The 16,886-nt window shown below is 40.2% G+C and overlaps 1 protein-coding gene across 2 annotated transcripts in view; it reads left to right on the top strand.

The window, feature by feature from the left end:
- The first annotated feature begins 742 nt into the window (after positions 1–742).
- Positions 743–16,886, top strand: part of Fmr1nb (FMR1 neighbor) — a 32,972-nt gene continuing 16,828 nt past the window's right edge. For both annotated transcript variants that reach the window (XM_070038885.1, XM_070038883.1), the window contains exons 1-2: positions 743–1,101; positions 15,761–15,871. In XM_070038885.1, the coding sequence (XP_069894986.1) occupies positions 786–1,101; positions 15,761–15,871 (427 nt within the window). In that variant the 5' untranslated portion in view covers positions 743–785. The remainder of the gene's footprint in view (positions 1,102–15,760; positions 15,872–16,886) is intronic.

Below are 16,886 nucleotides of genomic sequence, written 5' to 3'. Positions count from 1 at the left end.
CAGTTCTTTACAATTGCAAGTGTAATTAATTTTTTTTTTGGACAATGTCATGTTACATAGGGATGTAAGCCTCTACTACCCATTTTTTTTCAGGAAGCATTTACGAAATACAATTGTAAAGGTCTTCAAGTGGGGGAGCACCATACTAAGGAATTATACAAGGTGGATCTGTGTAAGAAAGCTTAAGATGGGCTGAGCAGGTAGATCAGTGGTAGAGTGCTTGCCTTGCATGCATGAAGCTCTGCGTTTGATTCCTCAGGACCACATAAACAGAAAATACTGGAAGTGGTGCTGTGGCTCCAATGGTAGAGTGCTCACCTTAAGCTGAGGAGCTGAGGGACAGCGCCCGGGCCTAGCGCTCAGGTCCCACGATCGACAGAACAAAATAAAACAAAGAAAGTATGATATCAATGGGACATGATCATATTCAGGTGTCTCAGGGGCTCCAAGTGCCATGGGCATTTTTCTGCCTTGTGTGGTGGATTGTGCTGCTTTGAGGCTTGGCTCAGATAAACTACTGTCCAAGGATTACAAGCCTGCAGCACCAATTGTTATAGGAAATTTGAAGAGTACCATTACAAACTTCTGAAGTCGGGTCAAGAGGTCACAGGACGTTATCCATGGAATTGAAAAGAGTCAGGCTTGTGGAATAAGGTGAAGACGGGTGAGATGCAATCATAATCAGATCTCGCGAGGGCTTATTGTTCCCACGAGATTTCCTATGCCCCCATGTAGTGGGTTTCCTAGTGAGACTGTGACTCAGCAAAACGGGCACACTTTGCACCATGCCCACTGGGTCTAGGTCTCCTCGCGGTAGGCCTAGCTTTAGGGGCAGGGTTGTGCGCAGTGCTCGCTTGAGACTCCTTAGTGTGGACAACGGGGAGAATCCAGCCATTGGCCCCTATCGAAGGCGCTTTCCCATCAATCCTCACTACGCAGCCTACATGGCAGCGCTGCCGCAGCCCGGCAGGCTCGCGAACGCCGGAGGCTTCTGGTGGGAGATTCGCCAGACATTGGCCACCATGTGGAGCTTCAAGCTCTTCGGACTGCTCATGCTGTTCATGTGGACCATCGTCATATTCAGTTACATCCTGCATGTTGGTGAGTACTGACTGGCGGCGCTGGCCAGGAGGCTCACGAAGGTGGGGGTAGGTGAGGAAATTGGCGATGGGGGGAGGAGCTGGTGTGGTGTTTGGGGGTGAGGGGCATGGCTGAAGGGTGGTAGGACCACGGGATGTTACACAAACATTGTAGAGCTACTCTAGTGAAGCAGGGGAGCGGCAGGTGTTTGAGGGGGAAGCGCAGCTCTGGGGATGTGAGGATGAGTAGGAATTCGGGGAGCAACCCACAGGAGGGGGGGCAGCTCACACGATGTGGGGGAGGGGCAGGGATGTAGGGGACCGTTGAGGGAATATTCTAGCTAAGGGACTGGCAAGGATTTCCCGGAGGGAGAGCAAGTTGATGGAGGTGATTGGCGATTGGAGAGGTGTGGCGGAAGTTGCACAGGTTTGGCAAACGTGAGGGAGGTGCTCAGCGGAAGTGGAAGTTGGGCGGAGGTAAGGGGAAATGCCATAGAAGTGGGTAAGATGGTCCCCCGAACTGCACGGAGGGCAGTGGAGGTGGAGCAGGTGCGGCGACAGTTGGAGAGGGGTGGAGGTGGGGACCATGTGTGCCTCAAGTGGACGACAGCCGAAGGAAGTGGGAAGCGTGTGACATGAGTGGGGGACTTTGGCGGAAGTGGGAGGTGCATCAGAGGGGCAGAAACAGGAAAAGAGGGGAAGGAAGTGGGAGAAGTGCCAGGCAAGTTAGAGGTGCGACTGCAGTGGAGAGTGTGCAGCGGAAACGGGCAGGTGGTGGCAGGCTGGGGCTTTGACTGTTGGCACAGGCCCCACCTAAGAAGCACGTTAAGCCTCCCCTTTCCCTGCATCTCCTTATCTGCCCTTGTGTCCTCTGCCCTGGAAAACCTGTGGGCACTCTTCTCAGTTCTCACATACCGCTCGCCTCTCATCCTTTTGTGTATAATAATGACTGCGTGGATCTGCTGTAACGATTGCCACTTGTGTATTTGTGCCCTGTGTCCAAGTATAGTGGCTGCTACTCAAAGCCTCGTGTTCTAGCGAGGCCTTGCAAGCTCCTGCCATTCTACACCTGGGCTCTGCCATTTCATGTGTACAATTGTAGACAAAAGGTTTTTCCTCCATGCAGTCCTACCCGCCTAGAACCCTGAGCTCTGGAAAATGACTTTGAACCCAGGCGGGGCAGGAAAGTACAGGATGCTCCATCTCTGATTAGTAAAAAATCACAGCTAGGGATTTTGCAGAAATACTATACCACCAGCCATGCAGAAGCAACCTTAGTACCTGTGTTAAACCCCTGGTACTGACAAAAAAAAAAAGTTGATTTTTTGTTTTTGTTTTTGTTTTTGTTTTTGTTTTCAGATTGGTCATGGGGCTTGAAATGTCCTGAGCCCTCTCCCTGAGCACTTCAGCTCAAGGTTAGCTTAACCCTGTATTTCTGTGCTATATTTGGCATTGGTACCATATTACTATGGTTCTCATAGGATAAATTAAGAAAGTTGCTCTGGCATGAAACATTTTTTTTAAACGATAATTGGAAGAGGGTTTCTTATCACAGCCAGTGATGCTCCTCAGAAGAGACTCCAAAAGGGCTCAGGTCTCCAACAAGCCCTCAATAATTATCCTGGAATTGTAATCATGTTTCCAGAAACAGAGCTATTTAATTAAGTGAGATCACAGTGCCCAAAAACCTTATTACTGTGACGTAGAGGTTTGCAATGTATTAAATCCTCTGTTTTTGACATGTTTGAGATTTTTAGACTTCCATATATTTTTCTGGTTTTACATGAGTCTTAAAAGTTACAGAATATTTCATTCCTTTTAAGTTGGCTAACGTAATCAAACTTCAAAATAACTTTGAATAGAAGAATTCTTAGGATAAAAAAAATGCAGACAGGGAGAAAACCCCCAAACACAAAATCTTTGTGTTAACTTTTTTTGGGGGAGGGGGGTGTCCGGTCGTGGGGCCTAAACTCTGGGCCTGGGCACTGTCCCTCAGCTCTTCAGCTCAAGGCAAGTGCTCTACCACTGAGCCACCTTCCCAGCCCTCTTTGTGTTAACTTTATAGTTGTGCTTTTAAGATTCAAAAAGCATGTGATTAAGAGTGTTTTCCCCCAAAATTTAAGCAACTCAAAGGCAAAAATATTTCCTAATGACTTGAATGAAAGAACTAGACAATTTATAAGTTTTGTTCCCATAACAAGCCATCTTTAGAAACAAAATGAAAGTCTCTTTGTGAATCATTCACAGAAGGAAACAACTACTTGCAAGAATATCTCAGGCTGACGGAATAGAAGCAGAGCAAAATGCCAAAGCATTGATGAGAAAAACTAAATTGCCAGGCATACAAATAGAGGAAATTTACTTTTTCCTCAGAGGTAAATGATATTCATACCAGATAATCTTCAAACAACTCTTTGAGCAGTGATGAATAGTTTGAGAAGGGGAAGGTATGATCTGAATATATTACATATATGTAAGAAAATTGTCACAACAAACCCCACACATTATACAATGAATATACACTAATAAAAATGTGAAAAACACAAAAATTTCCATCTTTTCTTCAATGGTTAAAAACGATTGATGTTAGTTATGCCTTAAATGTGTGGTAGATATTGCAAGTAAAGCTGTCTGCTTTTAGACTTTTCTTTTGGGGGGAATTTTTGATTAGCATTTCAGTCACTTGTAGCTCTTCTCTAAAAGGCCTTCTCCTTTTCACAGTATACTGGTTTGCCTTATTTCCCTAATCAGCATGTCTTCCTTCCCTAATCTGTAAAGTTACTAACCTGTAGCATGTCTCAACTTTTCCACCTCTAACCTTAACTTAGTAATACCTTTTTCACTACTCAAATTTCTTATTCAGCTACTTCTTTTTCTTTCTTTCTTTTCTTTTTGCCAGTCCTGGGGCTTGAACTCAGGGTATGGGCACTGTCCCTGAGCTTCTATTTGCTATAGGCTACCACTCTACCACTTGACCCACAGCGCTACTTCTGGATTTTTCTCTTTATGTGGTACTGAGGAATGGGACCCAGGTCTTCATGCATGCTAGGCAAGCACTCTACCACTAAGCCACATTGTGGCTGGGGAGCCACTTCTTCTTGTTAGGCTCTCTCCTTCCTCACATCCTGTTACAAAGTCCTGCTGTCTCTCATGTTCACTCACAAATCTCCTTTCTCTCGGGGTTTCCTACCCTACCTTTTCATTTTCCCATCCCTTATTTTTTGTTTGTTTGTTTGTTTGAGATAGAGTCTTCAGATTGGCCTCAAACCCAGAATCTTTCTGCCTTGGTAAGCCTATTTATTTCTCAATTATCCACTTAATTTTTCTCTTCCACATATCCCCTTAACGAAATCTTCCTCATATTACTCACAGCACCCATTCTTCACCTCAGCCTTCTTTTTTCACTATTACCTCTCGTAGCTTCTCTCATGTAGGACTTTCCTTCCTCACATGTCCTCACACAATTCTTACTCCTCTCAAGATATGCTATCCTTTTTTTCTCCTATACAAAATTTCCATGACCTCACTTCACAGAAAAAACCTTGCCATTTTTCATCTTGCCTTTCGGCTACCATCAATATTGACTTTCCTTGTTCACTTCCCTTAAAAGATCTCTGTTCCTAAACTTCTCTTACAAAGTAGCAACTCCTTTCTCATACACACTGCACTAAATTTCTTCACCTCCTTTTCAAAAGAACTTCTCCACTTACATTCTTACTAAGTCCTTCCATCATTGCTTTCCTTGACTGCTTCAAATGCAGCAGCAGTTTTATTTATTGTTGTAACATGACATTTGAACTCAGGTCCTTGTGAATACTAGGCAGATACCCTATTGCTCAGCCATACCTGCTTTCCTCTCTAATTCACCTTCACTAAAAGCTTTCCTCCCTCAGTCAAACTCTTATTTTACTTCTTTATTTTCTATAGACCTCACTTCCTTCTCAGAATTATTATTTCAACCCCACAAAGGCTCTGTTACCTACTAAGGCTTTCCCTCCCTTAACATCTTAATGCAATTTCTGCTTATTTCTCTAAAGTTTTTCCTATCCTTCTGCTCAGTGATCTTGCTGACGCATTTGCCTCAAAGTCCTTTCCTTTTCTTCAAAATTTCTCATCTCCCCATTTAACTACTTTTTCTTTCTCTAAGTTTGTTGTAGCCTTCTGAAAAGGACCTTTTCTACCTCATCTTTCTCTCAACTCCCTCAAATGTTATTCTATCTCCTCATCTGAATAAACTGACCTATGGAGTCAATTTGTTTTGCTTACTCTTTTTAGAAGATTCAAAATAAAGATAAACTAATAAGGGAATAGTTTCAAGCTGTTTTAGCTCCATACAAAAAGGCCAGCAGCTAGTTTTTGTTATTATTGATTACAGTATCACATTTATCTGTTAACCTTGAAGAATCAATGAGACATTGCACAAAGAAGGTTTGACTGTGTGCCATATATCTGATTAAACCAGCTCTTGATTCAACCATGTGTCCAAGTAATGAAGTTACTGTAGCCCTCTGTGATGAGCTAGGACATATGGGTTATTCTGCCAAAACCACTGATTTGTTGTTTACTTTTGATGAGTCATTTTACCTTTGTAGGCTTCAGCTATGCATGGTAAGAAATAAAGAAATTTCACAAATTTCTTATCATTCGTATTACTAGATTGTGATAGTTATTAATTTTATTGAAACTCCACTTTATGCATAAATGTATATATTTAAAAGGAGCTCTAAAATAGTTTTAAATGTTGACTGTATTTGCTACTACATGATAAATGTTGATTATATTTGCCATTTCTATCATTCTAGTGTTTATCAAAATAAATATCCTGAGCTGTGTGCTGGTGCTTCACACCTGTAATCCTAGCTACTCAGGAGACTGAGATCTGAGATCACAGTTCAAAGCCAGTTATCCACTTGAATTGCTGTAGCTCAAGTGGTAGAGTGCTAGCCTTGAGCAAAAGATGTCAGGCACAGTGCTCAGGCCCTGAGTCCAAGCACAAAAACTGACAAAAAATAAGTAAAATAAGTATCTTGGAAACAAGGTAATATTGTTAAAAATAAATGATGAAAGACAATGAAATCGTCCTTTCACATTGTGTGTACTAAGCACTTGATAAATGTTAGGGGAAAGGATAGATTCGAAAAGACAAGAAGGAAGGCAAGTAGAAACTCCAACCAGATCAACTTTAATGGGAAGTTGAAGAGGGATGCCGTGGTGGCCTGAAAAAAAGTCAGGACACATGAGGTGTATTGAGGGGCAGGGATGAAAGGACTTAAGTAGGGTCCTGGGTGAAGGTGGCTGGAAGGTACAGAAAGTTTCGAAACATGCTTTGCAAGTTTTTGGGTTTTGGCTTGAAGTAATTTATGTAGGCCTTGTCTAGGGATCCTGTTGTCCATACCCACTGAGGAAGTCCCAGTTCAACCAAGTGTGGCCTACTTTGAGGAACTCAGGCACCAGTTGCCTGGCAGGTAACTGAGATTGCAGATTGTAATTATTTGAGACCCTGAAGGGATATAAATAGGTGAGGGGCTTCATGGTCATTTCTGGCTACTTCCTGCTGACATAGGGGCATGGAGAAATCAGTAGGGCTGTCTTCAGGGTCTGAGTCTGCATTAGGCATGGCAGTGTAAGCGAAGCCTTGGGTTGCCTGCAGTGATAGGATGATCTTGACCTGCTTTGGGGTGATGGCCTGGGTGAGGTTGGTTAAAGAGAATCTCTTAAAAAAATCATTAAGAAAACAGTGTCCAAGAATGAGGGGAGTAAGAAGATGACTGTTAAAAGTCCTAATAGATGGGCCAACCAAGGGGACCATTGTGAGAGAGATTCTTACACGGATGTTCACTGCAGTGATTGTCGTTGTAATGAGGCATTCCTGTAAAAAGGCACAAGTCCCTCGTGCAGCAGTAAGTGAAGCCTACATCTATATTGGAGGATGGTTGTGGTCAGTGAGTTTAGTTTTTGTTTCAGGACTAGGGCTGATTGGGTAAGGACTGTAAAATCCTCCACGGCCTACTAGGTCAGCCCGTAGTATTGGACCTATGACATTTCAATACCAGTGGTTCGAGGACTGTGCCTGAGGCGGCTAGTTGACCCACAAGGAGAGGGATGGCAATAATGCGGGAGTGCCAAGAATATCTAGGAGGCCTCCTGATAAGCAGGGCTTCTCCCTTGGGTAGGATTGTGAGATCAGGGAAAAGGATGACAATGTGACAGACCTGACTGGTAAGAATGACACAGGGGAACACACCCAGGTCCCAAACCAGAAAAATGCAATTTAGAACACAAACCCAGTTGTGGCCCATTTGAGGTAAGGAGGAATTTCCATATAAAATGGCCTGGCGGAAGGAAGGGAGTGTCTAGGGTTTCTCAAGACTGGGTAGGGGAAAGCATAGTGGACTGGTTAAGATAACACCCCGATATTGTATGGGGTCTGATTTTGCACAAATCGTCTCGACTGGAGTGGTTAAGAGTCTGGTGGGAGGCATTGTTTCCTGTAACTGGGCTATCCATGTCTGCCGATTATAGATGGATGATCCAGGAAGGTGCCAAGGCAAACTATCCTGACTTCAAGACTCATTATAAATAGAAATAGCAGAAAGGCAAGGTTTAAGATCCTGTCCAGTTAGAAGGTAGACAGGTTAGGCTTTAGGCAGGCTTATGAACTGTTTTCTTTTGACCTCCCAGCTTTTAGAGAAAAGCACAAGTGACTCCATTCATGCTCTGATATCATCCTCTCTTATCTGAGTAGTCCTTCCAACCTGCCTCTGGGTGGTCACTCATTGCCAGGAGGAGCTTTGTCGCAGTGGGTCTGATGGGTCTTTTTCCTTTCCTGAGATAATTTCCCTGTTGTTGTTTTTCTGCTGAAGGCTAGTGCTCTACCACTTTCTAATTTGCTTGTTTCTGAGATGCTGTGTCCCCGTTGGCCTATTTTGGAGGAGGGTAACTGACAGGTTGGGTGAGAGTTGGTGCCAATAGACCCTTTAATTTCCAATTTAATCAACAAGGAGTTCAATAGAAATAGTTTTTAATCTGGGCTTACCTTGAATTTCTAATAACCAAAGTTAAACTTTACTAATAAATACTTATAAGAGCTATTTATCCCTCTGTGGTTCTGACTGTGGTTGCTACAGAGGATTAAATTTGTAATGGCAAAACTTAAAAGTAGTCACGTTGAGAATTTTGCAACAGCAACTGATTAAACAATCTAGTTATTTTTAATTATGTATAGCATGCTAGGATGCTAATTAAGATTGAAATCACTGTAGATGCCGCTAAGCCTTTTTGATTACAAGGAAGAATGTAGGAACACAGGCCTGATTGGTGTCCTTTTAGCTCTGTATACAAGGTACATTAAATATTTGGGAAACAGAAATATTAAAAGCAGAGTATAACATTTTAGTTTACATATTTAAGAGGTAATCATTTGAAGGACCTTGACATAAACACTTACTTTACTTTCATAGATAAACAAAGAATGGGATGCTGATTTTACATTACTGTATTAATCTTGACCTTAGAAAAAATTGTAGTTCAATTTTTGAATAATAGCAAAATTAATTACATACCAAATCCACTAACTTTACTAATAAGCTATATCTTATAAAATTAAGGATGTACTCATACCATCTACAAGTTACTGGAATGTTCTATGGTTAGTCTTAACTTTTTTCCTTTTTCTATTTTGGAACAAACATTAAGACAGTTCTTAGGTCCTAAATCCTTTCTTCTCCAAAGGAAACCATTTTTGTTTCAACTCTTTTTCCAAGGCTTTCTTTACATTCTTCCTTCTTTACATTCCTTTTTCTCCTTACTGATTTCAGCTTTAATTGTATTTTGAATTAACTTTTAGAAGACTTTTGAACTCAAATAACAGTTTTTTTCCTTAATGTAATAACTTTTAGACACATTTGTTAGTACCCAAATCCCTAATGCTCTTCTTCGTGATTTGAGTTTTTGTTTTTGGTTGGTAGTGGGGCTTGAACTCTGGGCCTGGGTGCTGTCCTTCAGCTCTTCAGCTCTATGCTAGTGCTCTACCACTTGAGCCACAGCACCACTTCCGGTTTTCTGAGTGGTTTATTGGAGTTAAGAGTCTAATGGACTTTCCTGCTCGGGCTGGCTTTGAATCATGATCCTCAGATCTCAGCCTTCTGAGTAGCTAGGATTACAGGTATGAGCCACCAGCACCCGGCGTGATGTAAATTTAAAACTGCCCATTTTTTCCTTTTGGCTTGTAGACAGTTAACTCTTGGTTACTGTTGTTAGAAATGAATAACTAAGAATAGAAAGGGGACTATTAGAGATACATCTCCGTAACTTGGCTGCCTGACACAAGCAGCACAGATAATATTACAATTGAAGTAAAAAAGCAAATAATTTCAGGAAATAGAAATAACAAAAAGTATGAATATATGAGACAGAAGCACTTTAGCTTGATAGAAAAGACTACCGATTTTTCATATAGTGATGACAGTTTTTATGTATTAAAGTGAGGTTATTTTGAACATCTTTATACACACACACACACACACACACACATACACACACACATAACCACTTGTTCACAAAATTTTTAAGGTGTACTTAGATTTAAAAAAAATGAAAATCGGCCAAAAGTTTTCTGAAATTCCAGTGTCAAATGACCCTTTTGCCCATTGCATGATAAAACCATGGGGGCAATACATAATAAAACTGGAAACACAAAACACAAACAAGAACAAACAGAATTTAACATACTTTGTATAGATTACCATGAACAGAATAATACATTTTACAAAACTGAATTAACAAATAAATTGACCTTTGAACACTCCTTAACTGGATATCAGTCCCCAGGGCCTGCAGAGAGAATTAGGGGAGGGAGGAGGCACCTCTCCTAAATTATTTACCATAGGAGGGTCTAGCAACTACCATTTTACACCATTTTATACTTACAAAGGGTCCTGAATTTGCTGATAGTCTTTACAAAATTCCTTTTTGTCAATGACGATTTTAAGTGTGTGTGTGTGCCGGGGGGGGGGGGGGGGGGGGGGCGGTACCTAAGCTCCGTTTTCCAACCAGTTAGTGGGTACCTAAGCTCCGTTTTCCAACCAGTTTTAGACCACAAAACTTTTTTTTCTACAATTAATTTACAGAAATAAAGTCTTAGAAGGGGAATGTTTAAGCGATTGGATAGCTGCAATTAGGGAAGAAATAAGAGGAAGGGTTTTCTCCAGCAGGCCTTTTTCAGCCTCCTGGGAGTTTTACTTTAAGGGAGAAATTAAGAATCTGAATAGTGAAGTGAGTAGACTAAGGAAAGAGACAAGGTTTAATCATTGCATATAATCACAATGTATCTAGAATAAAAATTTCACTTTTGGGAAATATGAGTGTACATGACTGACCAAGTATGCTATGAAATCCTTGCTTTCATGTCCCATATTTCTATTCATGTAGAGTCTACATCTGATGGGGATAAATAGCCTCTCATATGATGTTGTTTTTCTTCCTCATTTGTTGTCCTTGGTCTAGACTCTTAGCTTCTCCTTCTTAGATTCCATTTACTGAACTTGTGAGGAAGAGGCAGGCAGTTTTATGTTCTTGGGTCTACACATCTGTAAAGGTTAGTTTTTATCTTTAGGCACAATAGAGTGAAAAATCTATGAGAAAAACAAGCTTTTCTCTTTTGAGGAACCTTCATACTGCTTTCCAGAGTGGTTGAACAGGTTCATATTCCCACCAACAGTGTAGTAGCATTCCCTTACATGGCCAGAGATGTTGAACATTTCTTCATGTGTCTATTGTCCATTTTTCTTCTTCTGAGAAGTCTCTCTTTGGGTCTTTAGCCCATTTTGTAATTTGGTTGTTTTTTTGAGGTTAAAGTATATTTTAGATAAAAGGCTTGTCTGATGCATAGCTAGTAAAAATCTTCTCCCTTTCTATGGGCTGTCTATCATGCTAGCCATGTCTTTTGTGAGGCCAAATTTCTAAGTGGCTTATTTTTTATTTTAGGTCTGGTTTCAAGCCCAGAGTGGCCAGCCTTTGAGAGGGAAACTAGAGAGTGTTCCTGGTCCCCAGCATGTGTTTTACTCTCGAGGCACAAGCCAAAGCGCTATCAGTCTGAGTCCTAAGAGCCAAATTCCTGGTTGGTTGTGAGGAAAAAGAACCAAGAACACCAATTCATGTTCGATGTCAGTGAGATACTCTATTGTGGGGCAGGTATCCCTCAAATCCAGTCAGCCAGAGGGAGTTTCCCAAGACCAGTGTTCATTTCACTCTTAAGGGCCCTTCAAGAGGTAACTATTGCTAGTAGTGTGTTTAGGTGACCAAATGGCAAATGATCTCTGGTATGGAGGTTGTCAGAGGGGTGGAGGGGGGAAGATAAGGGGAAACAAAGGGGCTAACTACAGAGTTTACCAATTCAGTCAGTAAGACTTAGGTCAAGATCTTGCCTTGCCTATGTAGGCTTAAGCAGTAAAGCCATGACCCAGCTTCGGGTCGCTCAGAGGCCTCCATGTAGCCAGGAACTTCCACACTCCTGTTTTTTTCAGTAGATGAAGGACTGACTGATTCTCTGAAAGCCTCACTTTCCAAAGGGAAAAAGGAGAGCAAAAAGAGAGAGGAGGTAGATGAGATCCCTTCAAGGACAGGAGTCCTTTGGGGAACTCTGTCCTGTAGATGAGACCCCTTCAAGCACAAGAGTCCTCTGGGGAGCTCCGTCCTGGGCTTCAGCACCATGTATTAGTGAAAAGGATGGATTTGAAAAGGTGAGAAGAATGAAAACATGCAAAGACACTGATGTCAAAAGACCAGATGAACTTTAAGGGAAAGTTGAGCCGAAAATGGACACTATGGTGACCTGAAAAGAATTTAGAGACACAAGGCACACTGGGGGATAGGGGTGAAGGGACTTGAATCCTTGATGAAGGTGGCTGGAGGCTCCAAAACCTTTTGGGATGTGCTTTGCACGTTCATGGTTTTGAGCTCAAGTAATTTATGCAGGCCTTGTTCCAGGAGCCTGTGGTGCAAACTCACTGAGCAGGTCCCCCAGTTCAGCCAGGTGTGGCCTGCTTTGAGGAACTCAGGCACCTGGCTGGAGTAGGATGGAGGGGTGAGAGTAAGTTTCACATTTTGCGATTGGAGATTCCCACCAATATGTGATCTCTGTCAGTTGTTCACTCCTTCCAAATAAGTACCACCACCCACATGAAAATAATAAACTGAAGCAAAGAAAAGTTCATGGACATGCACCAGTTTAGTAGTTAGGATGTGGCTGCACAACAATGCAAATTCATGTCTGAGGCCAAGGCCCAGAAAGAAACAGCATAGTTGGATTCTCACCTTACTATTGTCTCAGGAAACCCTTTGAACACTGATAGCCACAGGCATTGCTCTTACTGTCTCCCCATGTACTAGCATTCAGTTCCTTATCTGAACTAGCAATCTTACATCAGAAACAGATCTGGCATATAATTTACAAAGTGAAAATGCAAGTTACTTTGTCATGAATTTATTATAGATTTTAGGATATACATAGAAGTACACTAAGCATGGAATCCTCTAAGAGCTGAGACCTTGTAAAACTGCACAGACCATTTGTCTATAAAGCTCCCTGAAATTCTTTGTTGTAACAGAGAAATTGAAAAAAATTCTTTGTGATAGGAAAACACAAACAGTTCTTTAACATCTCCTGCTTCCATTTAAGTAAACTGACTTTTAATAATCTTTTATTTGCTGAGCATGCTAATGAGTATAAAGGATGCAAATTAGAGGCCAGGAGGACGAAATTATTCTGCATATGAAAGTGAAGGGGGAGGGGAAAGAAACTGGAGGGCTGCCAGGTGGAGAGGAAGACCTGAGAAAAAAAGATTTGTGTACTGGCAGGCTAATGGGAGATTTGGAAGAGAGAAAAAGAAGGAAAAGGGACAGTTACTATGGGGAACAAAGAACAAGGGAAGTTTAAAGGGATTTTATGTAGGTTTGCTATATAGCAAGTAATGTTAACGTTTTTATGTGTCATGATACGTTTGAAATACTAATATTTTTGTCTCCAATTTAAAATAAATAAATGCATAAATAGCAAAGATTAACATAAAGTTAATATTTTCATGTAGTATCACTGGTGCTTATACTACATTTGAGAAATACTTTAAATTTCTAAGCTAACATAAATAATTTTCATCCTCTGCTCCTTTTGAAGTTCTTTATATACACACATGAATGAGAACCTGTTGAAATTGTTTGAAGATGGGAAAACAGAGGATAAAGGAGAATGATAGAGGGGGTCAGCTTGCTTAGGAAAATTATACATAGGTATGAAAATGTCACAGTGAAATCTCTCTTGTATAAAAAAATCCTACTAGAAAATTCTTAATAAAAATAATTGTTCGTCAGAGTAGAAAAGAATCCGGAAGTTTGAGAACAGATTAAATATGATTCCTCCAGTTCAAATATCTTTTGAAGTGACCTAAAGGTCTATAAGGGTGAACACCTGGGAAACCTAGAGGGCTTGCAGTGTCCTATCCGTATGCAAGAAACTTGGATGCTTTTTGAAACAATGAGGGCCAGATAAGACAGAGCAACCTGTTTTACTTTATGATCAGCAAAACCCCTCTATCAGGAACTGTAGGATAAGTCACTTCGAGCTAAGGGATTTAAGTTAGGGGATCAATGCCTAAGCTTGAGGGATCCCAGAGAAGGCACAATTTCCTAAACAGAACCTCAAATTGAGACTGAGGCTATAGTGTAGTACTGCTAGATATTACACACGTTCTGCTGAGTGAAGTGCCAATAAATAGAGTCAATTCGAGAAAGAGGGAAATGCAGATGAGAAAGGTCCTGTCAAATGACTCTTCTGAATGTAATCACCCTTTGTGTTACTTAAAACAGTGGGTCTCCCTCATCTAATCTGACAACATGTGTTTGGCGAAGTGAATCATTTCCTAGGAAAACAAAAATAATGAAATTGACTCATGAGCATGAAGTAAAAGTGTAAGAAACTATGCCCATTTATACAATAGATCGAGACTGAGAGTCCATATGCTCACACCTGTAAGTCTAGCTACTCAGGAAGTTAATGTTTGACGATTGTGGTTGGAAGCCACCCCACACAGACAATTCCATGAGACGTTAGCTCCAGTTAACCAACAAAAAAAAGCTAGAAATGCTGTGGAGTCAGTCTTGAGTGAAATAGCTAATTGAGAGTATAAGGCTTTGAACTGAAGTTCTAGTACTGGCACAGAAAAAATAGACTGAGGCATTTTATGAATGATTTTTATAAATGTTCATTGTATAAAAATATAGGAGCCTTAGTTATTTTATGAAGAATGTGTAAGTTTCATTCCACAATCTACATATAAAGCATGCAAAAGAAAATTGTAGACATACTTTACTGACAAATGCCAATGTAAAGCAAAGTTTTATTTTCAAGAATTTTATTTCAAGAATTTCAAATATTGTTCTAATATTGATAAGTATATTAATATTTGAAAATCAGTAGAAGGAAATACGATCATAGAAATTAATATTAAAATCATTTGATAAAATCCTACTCCTATTTCTGATGAAAAGTGAAACACAGATAATTTGTAAGAAACTATGACTAGAGGGATGTGCATCCGTAATTTGATGAATATTTATTTTGAGCTAGCAGCACATTCCTACTAAATTCAGGACTAAATTTTCACATATCTTTGCTAGATGTTGACTAGACACGGCTAAGCATCCACTCCTTAAGAATTTGTCTTAAGGATATTTTTGTGAATACAAAATACTTAGCGTCAGTGATAACCATTGCAAGCTAGTGGTGATCATTGTAGTGTTCTTTAAAATGTCAATCGATTACAAACAACCTACATTTATTCTAATACTTGAAATGGAGTCTTATATTGGGATACTGTGATGTTATTAAAGAAAATGGTACAAAATATTAATAATATGGTTAAACCCAGCTCTGTTTTTCTTTTATATAGAAGGACTTGGGTGACTACAACTAAAAATGGGTTCTTTAAATTACAGTGAAAGGATAAGGAAGGCTTTACTGCAAAGACCTTAAATTTTATTTTTATGTAGGGAAACAAACCTACCTATTTACTAAGTCTGTGATAAGTTCTGATTCAGTTGGTATAGATTCTGTTTTTGTCTTTCAATTGCTCATTTTTTTCCTTTTGTGCCAGTCTTTGTGTTGGAACTCAGAGCCTAGGCACTGTCCCTCAGCATGTGATTTTGCTCAAGGATAGCACTCTGCCATTTTAGCCACAGCTCTGCTTGTGAATTTTTGGTGGTTAATTGGAGATAAGAGTCTCATAGACTTTCCTGCCCAGGGTGACTTTAAACCATGATCCTCAGATTTCAGCCACCTATATAGCTAAGATTACAAGTGTGAGCTACTGCTGGCCAACAATCACTAGATATTTAAGCCTTAAGGCTGTTTATTCAGAGCAATGACACTTGTAAATCCATTTATAGGGTGACAAGCGACTATGTCAGGTTGAATATTAAACATTTGTTCATTTTAATACTGTACTTTCACAGCAGGAACCCATTATGATTATTAATATCTGTGCAGTTATGGGATTCAAAGGCAGTATCTTTTTGCTACTTGACTTTCCCTAATTAGGTAAGCTAAGGCAGTTACTAATAAAGAGACAATGCAAGCTATGAATGGTTTCTTTCTGACATAAATAATTTTGTTCCTTAATGGTCCTCAGGTTCTGAGACTTCAAAGAAGTACACCACAGTGAACGGGGAGGATGCTGATGTCCGCTCTCTGGAAAAAAATTCCTTTAAGGAACTTGTGGATGACTTTTTCTTCCCCACAAGTAAGCTGTTCATTTTATGTTCTCTCCTAATGTCCACATGTTTCAACAGTATAGCTAAGCTGGGGGCTGGTGACTCTAGCCTATCATCTTAAACTACACAGGAGGCGGAGATTTGAGGATTGTGATTCAACGTTCAGGAGGTAGCAGTGCTCAAAGCAGACTTTAGTTGAATGTTGGCTCTGGCCTTTGCCTTAGAAAAGATACTCTCTTGGAGCCTCCATGTTCAAACTTTAAAATGAGGATATTAAAAACAAAGAGTAGGAAGGATAAGCTAAAACAGTATTTGGAAGACATCCTACACATTTTGTGTTCTTTAATAAAATGTGTTGAGTGTAGTCGTGGAGGTGGGAGGGAAGGGTTGGGAGGGGAAAAACAAAGGAGGCAACAGTGCTGGATAAGAAATGTACTCATTACCTTGCTCATGTAACCCCTTTGTACAGTATTTTCACAATAAAATCTTATCTAAAAGAAGAGGTAACGAAAAAAAATAAAATGTTGTTCCTTCACAAATAGCTAAAACGTTCCCAATTTACATGAATTGCATAGCATACAGTTTAGTTACGGACCCAATATTGTGAAAAACATGTCTTTTGTGGCATTTAGCAGAGTACTGTATATCTCTGGTATAGAATATACCAAATACTTTGCTATCTATTTTAGTGACAAAAGTCCAGGTTTCAAGTTACATCAATTTGTTTTTTTTTAATTGTGAAAATACTGTACAGAGGGGTTACAATTACATGGGCAAGATAATGAGTACATTTCTTATCAAGCATTGTAGCCTCCTCCTCAGTTTGTTTTTTGTTTTTGTGATTTGGTACATAATGTGCTTAGCAAGTACATGATAACTTCTGAGAATTTTTTTTTTATCACAAACACCTTTCATTTTCTACAGTTTGGATACCCTTTCAATGAGAAGCTTCTCATAAATTGACATGTGAATTTTTTTTTCTCAAGGCTAGCACTCTACCACTTGAGCCACAGCTCCACTTTCAGATTTTTCTATGATTAGTTG

The sequence above is a fragment of the Dipodomys merriami genome, unplaced genomic scaffold (genome assembly GCF_024711535.1).
Source record: "Dipodomys merriami isolate MVZ:Mamm:240054 unplaced genomic scaffold, mDipMer1.0.p SCAF_3, whole genome shotgun sequence".
Classification (NCBI taxonomy): Eukaryota; Metazoa; Chordata; class Mammalia; order Rodentia; family Heteromyidae; genus Dipodomys; species Dipodomys merriami.
Note: the sequence above shows the minus strand (reverse complement) of the source record. Positions and strands in the feature narration are given on the sequence as shown.